Consider the following 15,270-nt stretch of genomic DNA (forward strand, 5'->3'; position numbering starts at 1 on the left):
TTACATCAGATTAAGCAAGCTAAAACCCAGATCTGGAACATTTCCCTAAAGCCCAGAGAATTACACTGGAGACAAATTTAGTCTCCTTGACTTTGCTCCTGTGATTCTTAGATTAACTGGCTACCTGAGTTAAAGTATGATTCATTAGCACAGTTAAATGCAGAACCCTTTCTGTGTCTTTCACCTCAGTCACTAAATGTATCTGTAACAAAACCCAGAACAGCTGGCTTCACATGTTGCACTGAACAGCCCAGGGACTCGATTACAGAGGTCATACCTCTTGCCACCCTTATGATCCAGATTACATCAGACTGCTTATTCTCTGACCCAAAATGCTTTTGGCCTTAATCTTGGCCATCAAATGCTCTACCTGAAACTGAAAAATCTTGGGGGAAATAGCACACTGTCAGTGTGGAAATTCTGACCCTCCCATAGATTTAGTTGGTTGTTCCTGTGTTTTGAAATATTGTAAACTGTATGACCTTGCACTAGCTTGAAAAATACTGGTAAAAGATAGGGCTGTCTAGAATTCACATCAATATCTTTGACATTAGAGCAGTATTTCAGGCTTTTACATAGCATGCAGTTATTGTATTAATTTATAGTGCACATGAATTTGATGTTAACAGGCATTCATGCTCAGCATTGCCTTGCATGACATTTGTTTGCAGTGCTTTTTTTTTTTTTTTTTTTGATATTTGAGCTTCTACATTTTGCAGAGCAGCTGTGGCCTGGACTTAAATTTCACAGAAATGAGCGGCATCAATTTTATATTGTTTTGTGGTTTAGTCTGGAAAAGGAGATAGTGGTGGGGATTAAATCAAGTGCTCAAAAATAAGCAAGTGCTTAAATGCTTTGTTGGATCTGAACCAGGATAATAAACCTTGGAAATGTGCATGTTGCACTGAGGATCAGTACAGAAAGTCCTATTTTATTTAATTAAAAAATTATCTTGGATTCTTTATTTTATTACAAGATTCCTAGCACTGTTCATTTGTACTGAATCATCTTTTAATGCATGCATTCATGTGATTTGAATATGACACTTCTAGTATTTATCTAGCTCATTATTCCTGTGCTATGCAAATGGTGCCTCATGTGGCCTTTATTTCAGACTCTCTTTGTACTACCAAGCTGCAGTAGAAAGACAAGGCATGCCAAAATGAAAAATAAAGCAAGGATTGTGAATTGCCCACTTCTCCCTATTTCCTTGCCCCAGACAAAGTTTATCTGAAGCCCCTTGTTAATACGTCAACTAACCCAAGAATCGGTTTGCCTTTTCACAGGCTGATTGGTAGTAGTGAAGTGCAAGCAAATTTAAGATATTTTTGGATAGTTGGATGATGAGTTACAGGATTTCCAATTGCAGGAGGTGTTCACTAAAATACCAGCCAAACAAGTTAATCTTATCTAACTTGATAGAACCTACAAGTTTAGGAGGCTTTTTAGGTGTTAAAAAAGTCATAATATGGAAAAAAATGCTGATCTAGTAGTAAGACATGGCAACATCAGTGGGAGCGTCTCCTTAATTATTTTAGGACACAATTTTGCAAAGAGCAGAATATCCTTGTTCAACTGTGAGACTGAATTTAAACTATGGTTTAAACTGAGGTGCACACCTGAAATCTGGGATGTCATTTTCGCTGTCATCTGTGTTTCTGTTCATAACTTTACTTTTAAGTGTGTGAATGAGGGAAAGTCTTGGCAGATGAGGCCAAGGGCTTTCTTTGCCTTCTGAAAGACAGAGCCCTTGGTACTGTGAAAAGAGGGAGTGACAACACCATGCCCCAGCCAATATTTCTGTGTCTCTGCAACGATGGTGGTTCAAGCTGCTGTTGCTGAGCACAAAATTTGCCCTTCAAGAACTACCTAGAAAAGGTAGAGGACTACCTGTGTTTTGGCATACTATGCTCCATTTAAACAGCAATTTGAGCCAATATTCTGAATTTGGTGCTCTGGATTATATAATCTCTCTACTAATAGGTGTATGTTAATAAACCTATTGACACAAAGATGCTGCTTGAGAGGAATATGTGTGCTTAAAGTTAGTCATAGTTTTAAAGTTCGTCTCAGATTAGTTAGTAGCCACTGGCTAAAATAAAGCATTTTACCTCCAAACTCACATTATTAAAAAATCTAGAGAATGAATATCGCTGTGATTCTAACTAGTAATCGGGCCTAACAATCCTCCTTTGTTCCACAGGGACATTATCTTCTGTAAAGTGGTGCGCTGTCAAGTGAGTCTAGCATACCATCTTGTACAAGCTTTCATATGATAATCAAGGTTGCCTATCATTAGCCAAATTTGCCCTTCTCACTTTGTAGGTCAAGTGTTGCATTAAAGCATTCAGTAAATAATAGTGGCCTCTGATAATCATATCAAAGACAGTGAAAGATTTTGCATTTGTTTCCTTGACCAAGTTCTGGGTGAGAAGATCATTGTGACACTGAAATCTGTGAAAAGTTTATAGGGCATATGTCATTTTCCTTTGGGAGAGAGGGCTGGGAGTAATTTTTTAGAGGCATACTGATCCCGAGCCAGCTTTGTGCAAAAGCTAGAACTGTCAGTAGGACTTGCAAAGACAGTATTTTATTTCATTGGTAAACATCATCAAACTAAAACATGTATTATAAAGTATGAGAAAATAATTACGGCAGAAGGTAAAAATGTGCAATCACGCAACTTACTGCCACTGCTGAGGAAGGTGCAGACTGGCAGCCAAAGTGCAGAGAGCATGGCCGGATGGCAAGGCAGTGCGTGAAGACTGTTTCTCCCCATGGCATCTCAGTTTCTGTGTCACATTGAGCTCTGGAAGGAAAGCCAGGAAGATTTTCTCAAAGAGAAAGGGGACACAGGAGGGCACCCAGCTTCTGTTGCCATTGAAAATCAACCCTAAGTGCAGAAAATTCATATGAAAGAATGAGAACTAAAAGACACTTTGTGGCGGGTGGACCCAGAGCCTTCACACCTTCATCCTGGCTGCCTCCCTCCAGCAGCAACCAAAGCAAAGCATGAACCACAGTGACCAGCAAGGGACTTACTTAAAAAAATGGATCAGAGCAGGCCTCTCACTACATAAGTCACTGTTGTAAAAGGTTGCTTATCCTTTCCACTGGGAGTTTTGTAAAACATATGCACAGATCTCTATTTTGCAAGAGCAAAGGCTTAAATTGTCCCCAACGGCTGTGTCCCAACAGTTTTTTCTCATGCATCCCCTCAAGGACCAACATTAGCCCTTGGATACTGGAAAAATAGGTTCATTTACCCCACTCAGCTGGGTAATTTCTCCTCTCCATCTCTTTAGAAGTGAAATATGTGATAATCTGAACTAATTCAAACACAACTTCCTCGTGAATTAGAGCCTCTGGCTTCTGTAGTCATTCCTCTGCAAATGCCTCAGAGGATTATCCTGGATTCAATATTCTGAACAAATAAACACCTACAAACAGGAATACACATTTCAGGTTTTAATTAAAAGGCCTTTTTTGGATGGCAATATGAGATTTATTATAATAAGCACATTCTCCCTTGAAAGTTCATTTTAATTTTTTCTTTTTCTCTCTTTTTTCCTTTCTGCTTGCCCTGCAAGTTGTTCTGTCTTGATGGGACAGTTTGAGTGTCTATATAACAAAGGATGAGAGAGAGACACAGTGGATAAGAAATCCAGTTGCTAACAGAATTGTTATCTCATACGTAAGTTCAAATCAACTTCTATTAGGGGACCTGAAAAGAGGTACAGACTATTACATATCTGCCTACATAAAGCTATGATGCATTCTACTGATATGTTTGCTGCAGAGTACTGTTATTGGGCAAGATGGGCCACAAATCACATTAACTAAGACAATTCTACCATTCCTAGATCCTTATATATTTATCACTTCTTGCCCAGTAATTCTTCAGATGGGAGTCAATGTCTGTAAGAAAGTTCTTCTTGTTTGTGACTATTCTTTGCAGCTGAAAATGGACAGTAATTGAAGATCACTGAAAACAGATTTAAGAATATATTGAACAGCTTGCCTGAAACAGGAAAATCCATACCAGGCATTACACTTTTTCCAAGTTCATGGAGACGAAAAATTCAATAGTAAAAAAAAAAAAAAAAAGCGCTAAAATTCAGGCTCACAGTGGTGAGAAGGTTGGGGGAAGAAGGTTAGAGGAAGAAGGATGGCTGGGGAAAATCAGAGGTGAAGTATATCTCACTGCCTTCATTCTCAAGTGGCCCAGAAAACAGGGGAAAGAGGTAATGTGTTGGTCTCACAGTCTCTTCTCCCAAAACCCTCCTGCCACTCTAACGTGAACTGGAGAAGACGTGAGTGAAGGGTGATTTTCATGGCCCACTGTAAGCTTCTTTAAAAAAGTGCATGTGAGTGTTCAGCCTGTCTATCAGATAGTGATGCAAATAGTACAAACACTGGACAACAATTTTTGTGTACTCTGATACAGTCTCAGAGATAAAAGTATTAAATCCCACTTGTCCTAACATATGTTACTTCAAGGAGTCGGCCTAAAGGATTAACCATTAGAAACTTAAATGTAGTATACCAGAACGAAAGAAAAATAATTTAAGATTTGCCACACCACATCAGCTCCTTTTGGATCATCAGTGGTTATCAGGTATCTTTCAACCAGTAGTCATAAAGCTGCTCTGAGAGAAGCGCCTCGGAAGCAGTAGAATGAGGTACGTATTGCCTTTGCCTGCAGAGATCAGGATGCAGCCAGGGGCGTTAGATTAGCTGAGGCTTCTCCTGACTCCCCTATCTCTCGACAATAGAGCAATTCCACTCTTTTTAATGTGCACACACAGGGTTTGTCTTGACCCTTGGCAGGTTGGCACTCTGCTGGAGGCTTACACGCTCTCCAAAGCAATATAGCTGCTCATTTCCTCCATATTTGCCAGTTATTAATTTTGAGCAGTCACTTCAGTCTCACGTTATGGGGCAGAGCCAGAGAGACAAATGGCTCTCATTAAGCAGAGTCATTGATTTAACCAGTGGCGATCCTTTGCTTTGGCCTCTTGCACAAAACCGTGGACAGAGTTTCAGTTCACTTTTAATGCGTCATAACTCTTTTACCTACTTTGGAAAAGGACAAACTCCCTCTCATCCTCTCTTCTTTCCAGTCTAAGCATCCCTCACTTTTGCCAGCCCCCCAGATTTCCTTCACTAGAGCTGCTGTGAGAGCCTCTACAGGGACTGCATTCTGTGGGTACTGGAAGCAGTGACAGGACAGTGCTGGTGCATTACAGCAGCAGGTACCCCCCTCGCCAAATCCCAGCTCTGCCCCAGTGCTGTGCGCCCTCACTGGTACACACCTCATCACCATGCACACCGTGAAGGTTTGTGCCATCCCCTGCAACATGCCCTTTGAAATTAAGGCAAACCAGTACTGAAGCTGGACTTTTGTGAGAAGTAGTTGGCCATCTGGCTATTCGTGTTAATAACCTGCAGAGCCAGAAATCAGGTAAATGAAAAACCTGTGGGGTTTCATAAGCCAGGAAAAGAATCTGGTCTTGACAAAGCCAGTCATTAGTCAGGTCCTTTGACTTCCTTCCTCTCATGGCAGTTTTGCAGTGGCCTGCTTGCATCCTTACCCGATGTTGATAATTTGTTACATGTTCTTAGATGGTCGGCCTGCATTACTGGTGGGATAATCCCTTCTTTATCTTCCCTTGGACCTCGTGTTGCTAACAACTCAGTCCTCCCTTTCAAAGTCTTACATACTTCTGCCTACTTCCCTCCTAAGCTGTAAGTCCACTTAATCTTTTTCCAGAATTTATACTTCAGAAACTTGAATTCTTTCAAGTATTGCAACAGCTGCTTTCTAAATCACACCATAAAGAACTTGATCTCACGCAATACAGGTATAGAAAAGAAAAAAATGCTAAGCAGCAAATGAATACCAAGGGAATCTAATATTTCATTAATGAGAGCTGCTGAGCAGCTTCCAATTTGCTTCTGCCTCCTGGCAGGAATAAGGTCAAAACAAGGACATTTTTAATTCATGTACCTCACTTGAATGTTGAATACCCTCAAGCTCACAGTATTTCTCAGATATTCTCAGATTTCTCTGCTTCTCTGGTGTCTGTTACTTTTTTTAAATTATTTTTTTATTTACCGCATAGCTATAAAGTGAGGAAGTAAGGAAGAAATCACATGAGGGTTTGACACAACTCTTTGTTTATGGCCCAAATATAAAGCTCATTAAGTTGGCCAGGTTGCCTCAAATAAAAGGGCCACTCAATCAATCTGTTACCCTGACTCCAACAATAGCCAGTAACAGATGCTGAGGGAAAATACATAAGAAAAGGCCCATGCAGCATGCACAGCATGTCCTTCTGCCTATCTGTAGAACTTCAAGAAAAATGTTGGGGATTTATTTGTACTACTGTGAACAACAGTTCTTGATGAATCTTTTTCCACATATTCAGAGAAATAATGTTTTAACACCCAGCATTTAATCATTTTAACTCACTAACATTTTTTCACATCTGAAGCATCTTGTGAAAGTGAGTTCAGTAGCTGAAATACATTGTCTGAAAAAGCACATCCTCCTGCCTCGCCTAACATCTGTCCCTGGTAACTTCACTTGGATTCTCTTGGTTTGTGTCTTTAAAAATGTAAGGAAAACCTCTCCTTTGTTCATCTCCACTTCATCCCTGTTTCCCTCTGCTGTACCTTGTCTAAACTGAAGAATCCTTGTCTGTTTAATTGCTCTTTGCAAAACCCATTGCACACCTTTCTTTGTGGCTCATCTAGTTCTGAGTTGACCAAATCTGCATGCAACGTGACAAATACAGAGTCTCAACAGGCATGTCAGTGGTAGATTCAGTGTTTCCTCCCTAATAATTGCCAAGCCTCTGTTTGCATCCACGACCTCTGCCTCGCGGGAGTTGATGCTTGTCCCTGAACTGCCCAGGGAGTCTCCAGCACTTCTGCCCCAAGCAGTGCTGGCATGCTGGTGTGGGTACTGGTGGCTGGTTTTCTCCTTATGTGTTACTTTGCATGTGTTGATAAGGAATTTTATGGGTCATTTTTTCAAATTACTTAATACTTTGAGATCCTGTTGTGATTTATGATCCTTCTGCATTTTTATCATCCCAAATAATTTTGTACGATCAGTAAGTTTTGCACAGGCATTCACCTCCCTTTTCTGAGAGATCTGGAAATATACTGAGCAGATCTAGTAATCTTCCACTGTGAAAACTGGCCTTGTCCTTTGTTTCCTATTACAAATAGTTATTGATGTATATGAATACCCTCTCTTCTATACCATGACAGTTCACCAAAGCTCTCTGAAACTGAAAAGCACAGTGGCTCATTTGTTTCAATCCCCCTGTTCCTTAACTCTTTCAAAGAGACATGGGTTTCCTTAACTCTTTCAGAGAGACATGGCTTTCCTCGGCAAAAACTGCACAACTCTGCCTCAAAACACTGTACATACCCTCCTTTCCTTCTTCCAGCTTACTTAGCTTTATCCTAGCTCCAGCCAGCAGCTCGGTACAGAAGTCTATCTGGGTGACCCCTTCCTGCATCCCCATGGAACATTTTATTCAGTGCTGGCATGTGTCACTTCCTCCATCCCTGGCCTCTTGTTCTCTCAGCCAGCAGACTCTGAAAATACTTGGCTGCCTGATGATTGTATTGCAAGTAACTTTTCAGCAATTATACTGTGTTTTCTTTGTTTGGACGCAGGGTACATGTTTATGGAAGGCATATTTCTATTTCTAACAGCTTTCTTCATTCAGTTTTTTATCTGTGCTGAGCTATTTCTTTTCTATTTTATTTGATTGTATGCATACTTTAAGCCTCTAATCAGGTAATTTAAACATTCTCCATAACACCACTGAAACACCCTGATTGTCCTTTTAATTTCTTTATAGAAAACAGGCTTATTCTAATATTGTTCTCTTTTTGAAACAAAATGGCACTGCTTAGGCCGGTGAAGGCAGAGCTCATAGGTGACTTTGGAGTGACTTTGGGAGTGTGCAGGTTAAATTTCTGCAGCGCTGCGTGCACACAGTGCACAAGGTAGCAGCAGTCATTATGAATGGGAGCCTCAACCTAGTTACTGGCTTCCCAGGAGCCAGCTCCATCCCCACCGTACCTACAGTGGCTGCTGCTTTTTGGCAAAGGTACAAATAGTAAAAACAATCCCAGAGAAGTGCTAAAAGCAAAGAATCGATTGTTATCGCTGCCTCAGCTTGGGGAAAGGAATAAACAGACTGTAGTAAGTGTCAGATTTCTACAACTGTTCTTTGTCCGCAGGGAATAAGCCTATCCACTCCTCACTAGCTAAAGAGAGGTCAGGGCTATGCCAGAGGAAGTAGCTACCATTAGCAGACATGAACATATCTGGTGCGTTGGCGGGATCTGTCTGAACTAAATAACTGGTTGAAATAAGAGCAGCAAACCACTATCATGACCGATGCAGATCCTCAAGTATTTTGGTTTCTTAACAGGAAAACAATGTTTCAAACCTCCAGGCAAATTGTAGTTAGCCTGGAAAAATACATGGTATTGGAGCTGCTGCAGTGTCACACACTTCAGCTGTGGCATGAGCTGTCCCCCAGTGCCTGTAACACTGCTGAGGGTCATCTAGCTCAGGGCTCACCCAGCTCAGGGCTCACCCAGCCTGGCAGGGCTGCCATGTCAGCACACGGGACTCGATCGTCCTTGCTCGGTGCCTCTCTGAGCAGCCACTGAAAGTTGCTTGAACAAAAGAAGATTCTAGAAGAAGCAAACACAGACCAAAGTACCCACAGAAAAAGTTTATTCCTGGATGCTGGTTTATGCCCAGCAGAAAGTGGGTTTGAACTCTTTCAAACTTTATTTTAATCCTGTCTAACGTGGCTATGAATATCCCCTTTGCCAGTCTTAGTTTATAATCATTTGTGCAGCCACGTTTGTCTTGTCAGCAGCAAGTGTATTAAACTTTGCTGTGATCCAAGCCAGAAAAAAAAGAAAAAAAGCCTCTCTACAGCTGCTGTTAGGCGCGGTGGCTGTGTTATGACTGTGTGCCACTTGACTATGCGTAACAGTGTTAGGCCATTTGTTAGGCCATTACGCAGTGTGGTCTTGATTCTCTGGAATCAAATCACCACTCTGCCAGGTCACTCCCACTGTGGAACTGGAGCACTTTATATTTTTCCTTAGAAAAAATAGCTGGGCCAGCTCCAGGGAACATTATTGAATTCAAATCTGTGGTACAAAGAAATCTAGAGTGTGCTCAAATCTGCTCTGTGGACTCAAGGCTCGGGGTTTTTCTTTCCCCTTTCAGTTGGTCCTTTATGTTCTCCTTCCACAGCACTTTTTTCTTTTCTACCTTTGCCAGCACTGTCACACAGGAATCCTACAAGTATCCGAAGGGATATTGCAGCATGACACACATTCACATTTACAGGAGCCTATTTTTAAAATGCAACTTTAAGGCTGCCCACTGCAAGTGTCCTGAGGATACTCGCATCTGTCATTTTGCAGAAACAATATCACAGAGGAGTAATTTATAATGGCCACGTCCAAGGGTCTGAAAACACAATTCACCCACATGTTCCTCTCTGCTCTCGTGCTGGTCATCTGCTAACCCATAACCTCTCCATGCAGCAACCTCTTGCTCATACATCTTGCTCATGAACAAAAAGAGGGCTTTTTTTTGTTGTTTTTTTTTTTTTTGCTTTCTAATAACCAGGAATGGTACAGAAATGTGGTGTCTTTTTTTTTCCTTTTTTTCTTTTTTTCTCTTGCTATCAAGGTGGTTACACAGCCAGGTCTTTGTGTATGAATTTGTTTTTGTGGGCTAGCAACACCAGCATTTAGATCACCTGTGGTGTGGTGTCATATGAGGGAGGCAAAAACCAGGCCCTCTCTCTTCATTTATACCTCAGCAATATGATTTATATGGAGTGGAGAGCTGGAATAGCAAACCCGCTTCAGTGTGGCATGTTGATTTATAAGGTGGCATAAACACACAGTGCTGCTCCGAGGCTGAAGATTACTTTGGTTTGCTGCCCCACTTCCATTAGTGCTATGTCACTTGAGAGTTATTTAGTCAGAGCTCCCTTTCATACACAGACGTGCAGTCAGAGCTCACTTCCCCGGTTGGTTCTGTGTGCGCTGGCACTGCCCTGGTGCCACTGGGGCCACCCGTCCCTCTCTCAGGTGCCAGGCAGGGATGATGACCCAGGGTGATGCTGACTGCTGTCCATGCTCCTTGTAGAGCATGGGCAGTCCTCTGGGGCTTTGGCCCACACAAACCTAACAACGTCTCTAAAAATCACCTTAATCTTTCAGGTGGCCTCACCTGAATTCATGGACTATCTAAATTTACAGCATGGAAAGCCATCCTTTTGAAGACAACATTTTTTTTTTCCTTCTATTTCAGTGTCCTGGCTGGTCCTGAGTGAAATTTTCCCTGGTGGGATCAGAGGACGGGCCATGGCTTTGACATCTAGCATGAACTGGGGTATAAATCTCCTCATCTCCTTGACATTTTTGACTGTAACTGGTAAGATTTCTCTGTGTCCTCCCAAGCTGATATTCTCCTACTGGGCAAAACAAATCTCCCCCATACAAACAACATGGCTAAAATTGCAGCTGTGATGCCCCAGGAGCCAAATTTAGATCTCCATTTAGATGCTGTTTGTTAGTGTAACTTCACCATTTCCACTCTATCTTTCTAAGTTTGTGCTAGTAATGACAGCCTCATGTTGCTGGCTATCAGAGCACCTTGCACATCAATTTTATAGGCTGTGAAGCCTAGCTCTTAAAAAAGCCATTGCCTTAGTAACTTGAAAATACATAATATTTAGGATTTAGTCCTGCATCTTCTGAAGTCAATGGAAGTTCTGCTCTAGATCAGACCTCAGCTTTTCTGATCAAACATTTTAAAGACAATCCCATTGAAATAATTCCTTTTAACAGGAATATCTTGGCTTCAAGAAAATTTCCTTTAGAAAGAGGTGTCTTTGTACGGTAAAAATGTTTCAAGTTTTAATGTGAGAAAGTAGACTACCATATAGTAACTTATAATGTGATAATAAACAATGGAAAAGGTTAAATGCTGATGTTGAAATTAATTGATTGGCAAATACTTTTTTTCTAATTTTATTTCATAAGAAGTTTTGCAAATTTTAGTTTCCAGTCTCATTCTGAGGAGAATATGTGCTGAAAATCAAAATATATGCACAGTGAATTCCAGCTGCCAACATTTGCTTAGTCCTTGGACCGGACTAGACCTGTTTCTAAGGAAATGTCCCCAAAAACAGATAGTGCAGACCTCAGGTCCTCAGCATCAACTGTTTCAACTCAAGGTCCCCTCCTATCGTGCAACATTATTTGTTAATGCACACCTAGCCATTATTGTGGTCTCAGCGTCCATGAATGTAAAGTCACAGTAACTCTATTGGCTTAGCTGGGTCTAATCTGGATTTATGAAAGTGTAACTACAAGCAAATGTGTGTTCCTAGTCTATGGCAGAAAGGCAGAATTGGAAATTCTGTCTTCAGATGAATGCATGTGGAAGTCATGGTGGACAGCAATACCTACACTTAGGTGTCTAAAGAAGAAGATACCAGCTGGATTAGCAGCTTCAGCTGCAATTTTTAGTTCACGACACAACTGAGAAGTGTCTCAACTGTCTGGCTTAGTTTTAGCATGGAAAAAGGCTAAGGAGGTTGCAGCAGCCTGTGGGGTTTGTACATGCTTTGCTTTCCAGAGGCTGCAGAGTGCATGCTTCAGCCTGAGGACCTACCTGCCCCTGGACTGTAGGCTCAGAAAACCACTAGCATTGGGGCGAGTCCAGAGTAGGGCCACGAGGATGATCAGGGAGCTAGAGCACCTCTACCATGAAGACAGGCTGAGAGAGTTGGGGTTGTTCACCCTGGAGAAGAGAAAGCTCCGGGGAGACCTTATAGTGGCCTTCCAGTACCTGAAGGGGGCCTCCAAGAAAGCCGGAGAGGGACTTGTTACAAGCATGTAGTGATAGGACAAGAGGTAACAGCTTTAAACTGAAAGAGGGTAGATTCAGATTAGATGTAAGGAAGAAATTCTTTCCTGTGAGGGTGGTGAGACACTGCGATAGGTTGGCCAGAGAAGCTGTCCCCTCCCTGGAAGTGTTCAAGGTCAGGTTGGATGGGGCTTTGAGCAAACTGGTCCAGTGGAAGGTGTCCCTGCCCATGGCAGGGGGTGTGGAACTAGATGATCTTTAAGGTGCCTTCCAACCCAAACCATTCTATGATTCTGTGATTCTTGGCTGGCCCCATTAGGAGTTCACTCTTGGATCCTTTCTGGTGCAGGACCCATGAGTTGCAGTGGAAGTGCTAGGAACTGACAGATGGGATGGATCTGCTGGAGACAACTGCAACAGTGTGAAAAATGTTTGGTTTTGCTCCGTGAAAGAATGTGCAATAAAACTAGACACGGGTGGAAATTCAAGGCACTTGCGACCTCTGGTGCCTTTGCACAAACCGGTAATAATGGCTACTACTGTTTTCATCCAGAGTGACCGCAAGCAAAATAAATCAGTAGGTTCATGCTAAATGGGTCAATATGGTCTCATCAGTTTTCATTCATAAGGAGTATTAGAAAAAGCAAAACCTCTCTTCTTCTTCAAATTGTGCCCAGGCACAAAAATATGAGCCAACAATAACAGCCTAGCTTCCTTCTAACTTCTCCTGTGCATTAGGGGCTGTATACTAGAAAAATACAGCCACAGAAAAAAAAAAATAGTATTTGAAAATTTAAAAATACATGTTTTTTTCCTTTGTAGAGCTCATTGGCTTGTCGTCGGTGTGCTTCATTTACACAGTAATGAGCCTAGCATCCCTGGCTTTTGTTATTGTGTTTATACCAGAGACAAAAGGATGCTCTTTGGAGCAAATATCCATGGAATTAGCTAAACAGTAAGTACCAAGCAAGGGTGTGATCACATCCCACAGGTGGCAGAGGGACAAAGCCTTTCAGTGCCACATGCTAAAAAAAAGGAAACCGCGTTGTTTTTTTCCTGGAAAAATCAGATTCTCTCAAGGCTTGAGCTTGTACATATTGATCTTGGTGGCCAAGCAAACATTTTGTTGGTGCTGAAGGACTGGTCCTAAAGGAATGGTGGTTTCCAACACTCCTGTGAAGAACGCCTGCAGCCAGGCCTGGCTCCCCAGGACTTTTTCTGACTGGCACTCCCTGAGAGCAGGTCAACTATGTTCTCACACTTAGAGCTGTTTGACTTGGCTTGCATGCAGAAAAAGGGAAGGGGAGAGGCTCTATCTCAAATACTTCAAGGCTTCATGTGAGTTTTGATAGCTCTTCTAGACGGGCATTTTTTGGTGCATATACTGAGTCCTGTGGCTCTGTAGACTCTATGAGCTCATACCCAAAAAAAGGTTCTTCCAGTGTAAGCTTTGTGTTCCCACCTCACCACATAAAAAAGGTACAGGAGCAATGAAAGGGAGAGTGTTGGTGACATGAATGCCATGTGCCTGCTCCTTTAATATGACCCATTCTGACTGGTTTTGTGTCTTTTGACTCTACCTGTCTTTTCGCATCCTTCAGAAGGAGAGTGGGCCTTGGAATTGCATATGTTCAACAAAAGTAGCACATCAGTTTGGAGAACAGAATTAAACAGTCTGCTGATACGCATGCTGTTTACTTACAATCTCCAAAGGCAGGTGTCACTGACCATAAATGACTATCCATTTGCTACTGCCCCCATTCTTTTCAGTTGTTTTTGGCTATAGAAAATTATAGAAAAAACTAAGCAGCCTTTTTTTTTTTTTTTTTTTTTTTTTTTGTAAATGCAGCACTCTCCTGATCTGTTCAAAGAGCTGCTCTACAGCAGCTGTTTGCTTTTTTGGACTCATCTCAGAAGTTATCAGCATAGTGAATAACAGGTTAAAGAAATTATAGGGGAAACAATGTAGCAGACAATGTTTTTGCAGGGTTGATTGCTTGGGGGGAGAGTCAGGCCTCACCACAGCTGGTGGCACACTGCTACAGGCGAGGCAGCACCCACCAGTTCATCCGCACACCTGGGCTTGGCGGGGCAAGGCAGACTCCTTCCCTCTCTCCCCACTGCCTGCCGGCAAGACAAATGATGCCCAGAGAAAGAGGCTTGAAGGCACAGGTAGAAATATTCCAACTGAAAATAAGACACATCCTTTTTGACAATGGAAGTAGTTAACGTGTGAACAGCCTAGTGCCATGAGGGGTCATCCTGTATTTGGGTTTTTAGGATTACCAGAGAATATTTTTTCTAAAGGGTATGCTGCAACTCAGCCGGGTTTGAAGGAGGTTGCTTATGGGCTAATTAAGAGCAATTATCCCACTGCAGAAAGCCCGGAGCTAATTGTGCTGCCGGAGCCCCCGGGCTCTCCCTCGCGGCGGTCACTGCTTCGCGGGATGAGAAATTGGCGTTTCTGGTCCAGTTTGCGCTGCCCTCCCCTCCCTCCTCTTTAAAGAAAGACATAAATCCCCGCGGGAGGCGGAGGGGGAGGGAACCGGGGATGGCCGCCCCGGGGGGAGCCCCGGGCGGAGCGTGCGGCGGGGCCGCCCCCGCGCGGGCCGTCGCGGGAGCGCCGCGGACCGGCGGAGCATCCCCGGGGCGTTGGGGTTGTTACCGGGGTGCGCTCGGCCCCCGCAGCTGTCCTGCCGGGCAGCCGGGCTCTTAGTGGCAGCGCGTGTAGCCGGGAGGGCGGTGTGCCGGCTGTCTTCGATGGCAAAACCTTTGTGGTTTGGTTTTTTTTTTTTTTTGCTTCTCCAGGAAATACGCGAAGACTCCCTTGTGCTGGGTGACCCAGCGCAGAGAGAAACTGGTGCCGGTGGAACTTGCCAAGAGAGGGAAAGAGCAGCTCTACTAGACCCGGGGCAATCAAAGCAGCCTTCACGAAAAGACTGATTAAAAAGAAAAAAAACATTCAGCGATGCTCACACGCTGATGGGACACATGGTATCTTTATTATCCACAAGATATTATCTCTTTAATTTCTTAGTAGAGCTTCTTTCAGTGGCAGTTCACAGCCAACATTAAAGATTGTTGTAGTTTATAATTTACTGGAAATCTAGGCACTGTCTGTTTCAAACCACCATCCTTCCCCTCCCCTGGGGTTACTCACCTCTTACATACAGGAGGGAAATTGGAATATTGTGCACAATTCTAGTTATCCATATTCAACAAGAGTTCGGCCTGGAAGAGGTGCAAAGAATGACTTTGGTGCAAAGGAAAAGTCTCACGAGAGGTGTCCACCAAAGACAGACCTGTTTAGCCTAGCAAAAAAGGGG

At 42.8% G+C, this 15,270-nt stretch overlaps 1 protein-coding gene across 3 annotated transcripts in view; it reads left to right on the forward strand.

The window, feature by feature from the left end:
- SLC2A12 (solute carrier family 2 member 12) overlaps positions 1-15,049 on the forward strand; it is a 30,305-nt gene extending 15,256 nt beyond the window's left edge. The window contains exons 3-5 of one of the 3 annotated variants that reach the window (XM_074820715.1): positions 10,382-10,504; positions 12,767-12,899; positions 14,753-15,049. In XM_074820715.1, coding sequence (XP_074676816.1) covers positions 10,382-10,504; positions 12,767-12,899; positions 14,753-14,849 — 353 coding nt within the window. In that variant the 3' untranslated portion in view covers positions 14,850-15,049. The remainder of the gene's footprint in view (positions 1-10,381; positions 10,505-12,766; positions 12,900-14,752) is intronic. The other 2 variants (XM_074820716.1, XM_074820717.1) reach the window with 2 other exon arrangements.
- The last annotated feature ends 221 nt before the right edge of the window (positions 15,050-15,270 follow it).

Source organism: Strix aluco, chromosome 3, assembly GCF_031877795.1.
Source record: "Strix aluco isolate bStrAlu1 chromosome 3, bStrAlu1.hap1, whole genome shotgun sequence".
NCBI lineage: Eukaryota > Metazoa > Chordata > Aves > Strigiformes > Strigidae > Strix > Strix aluco.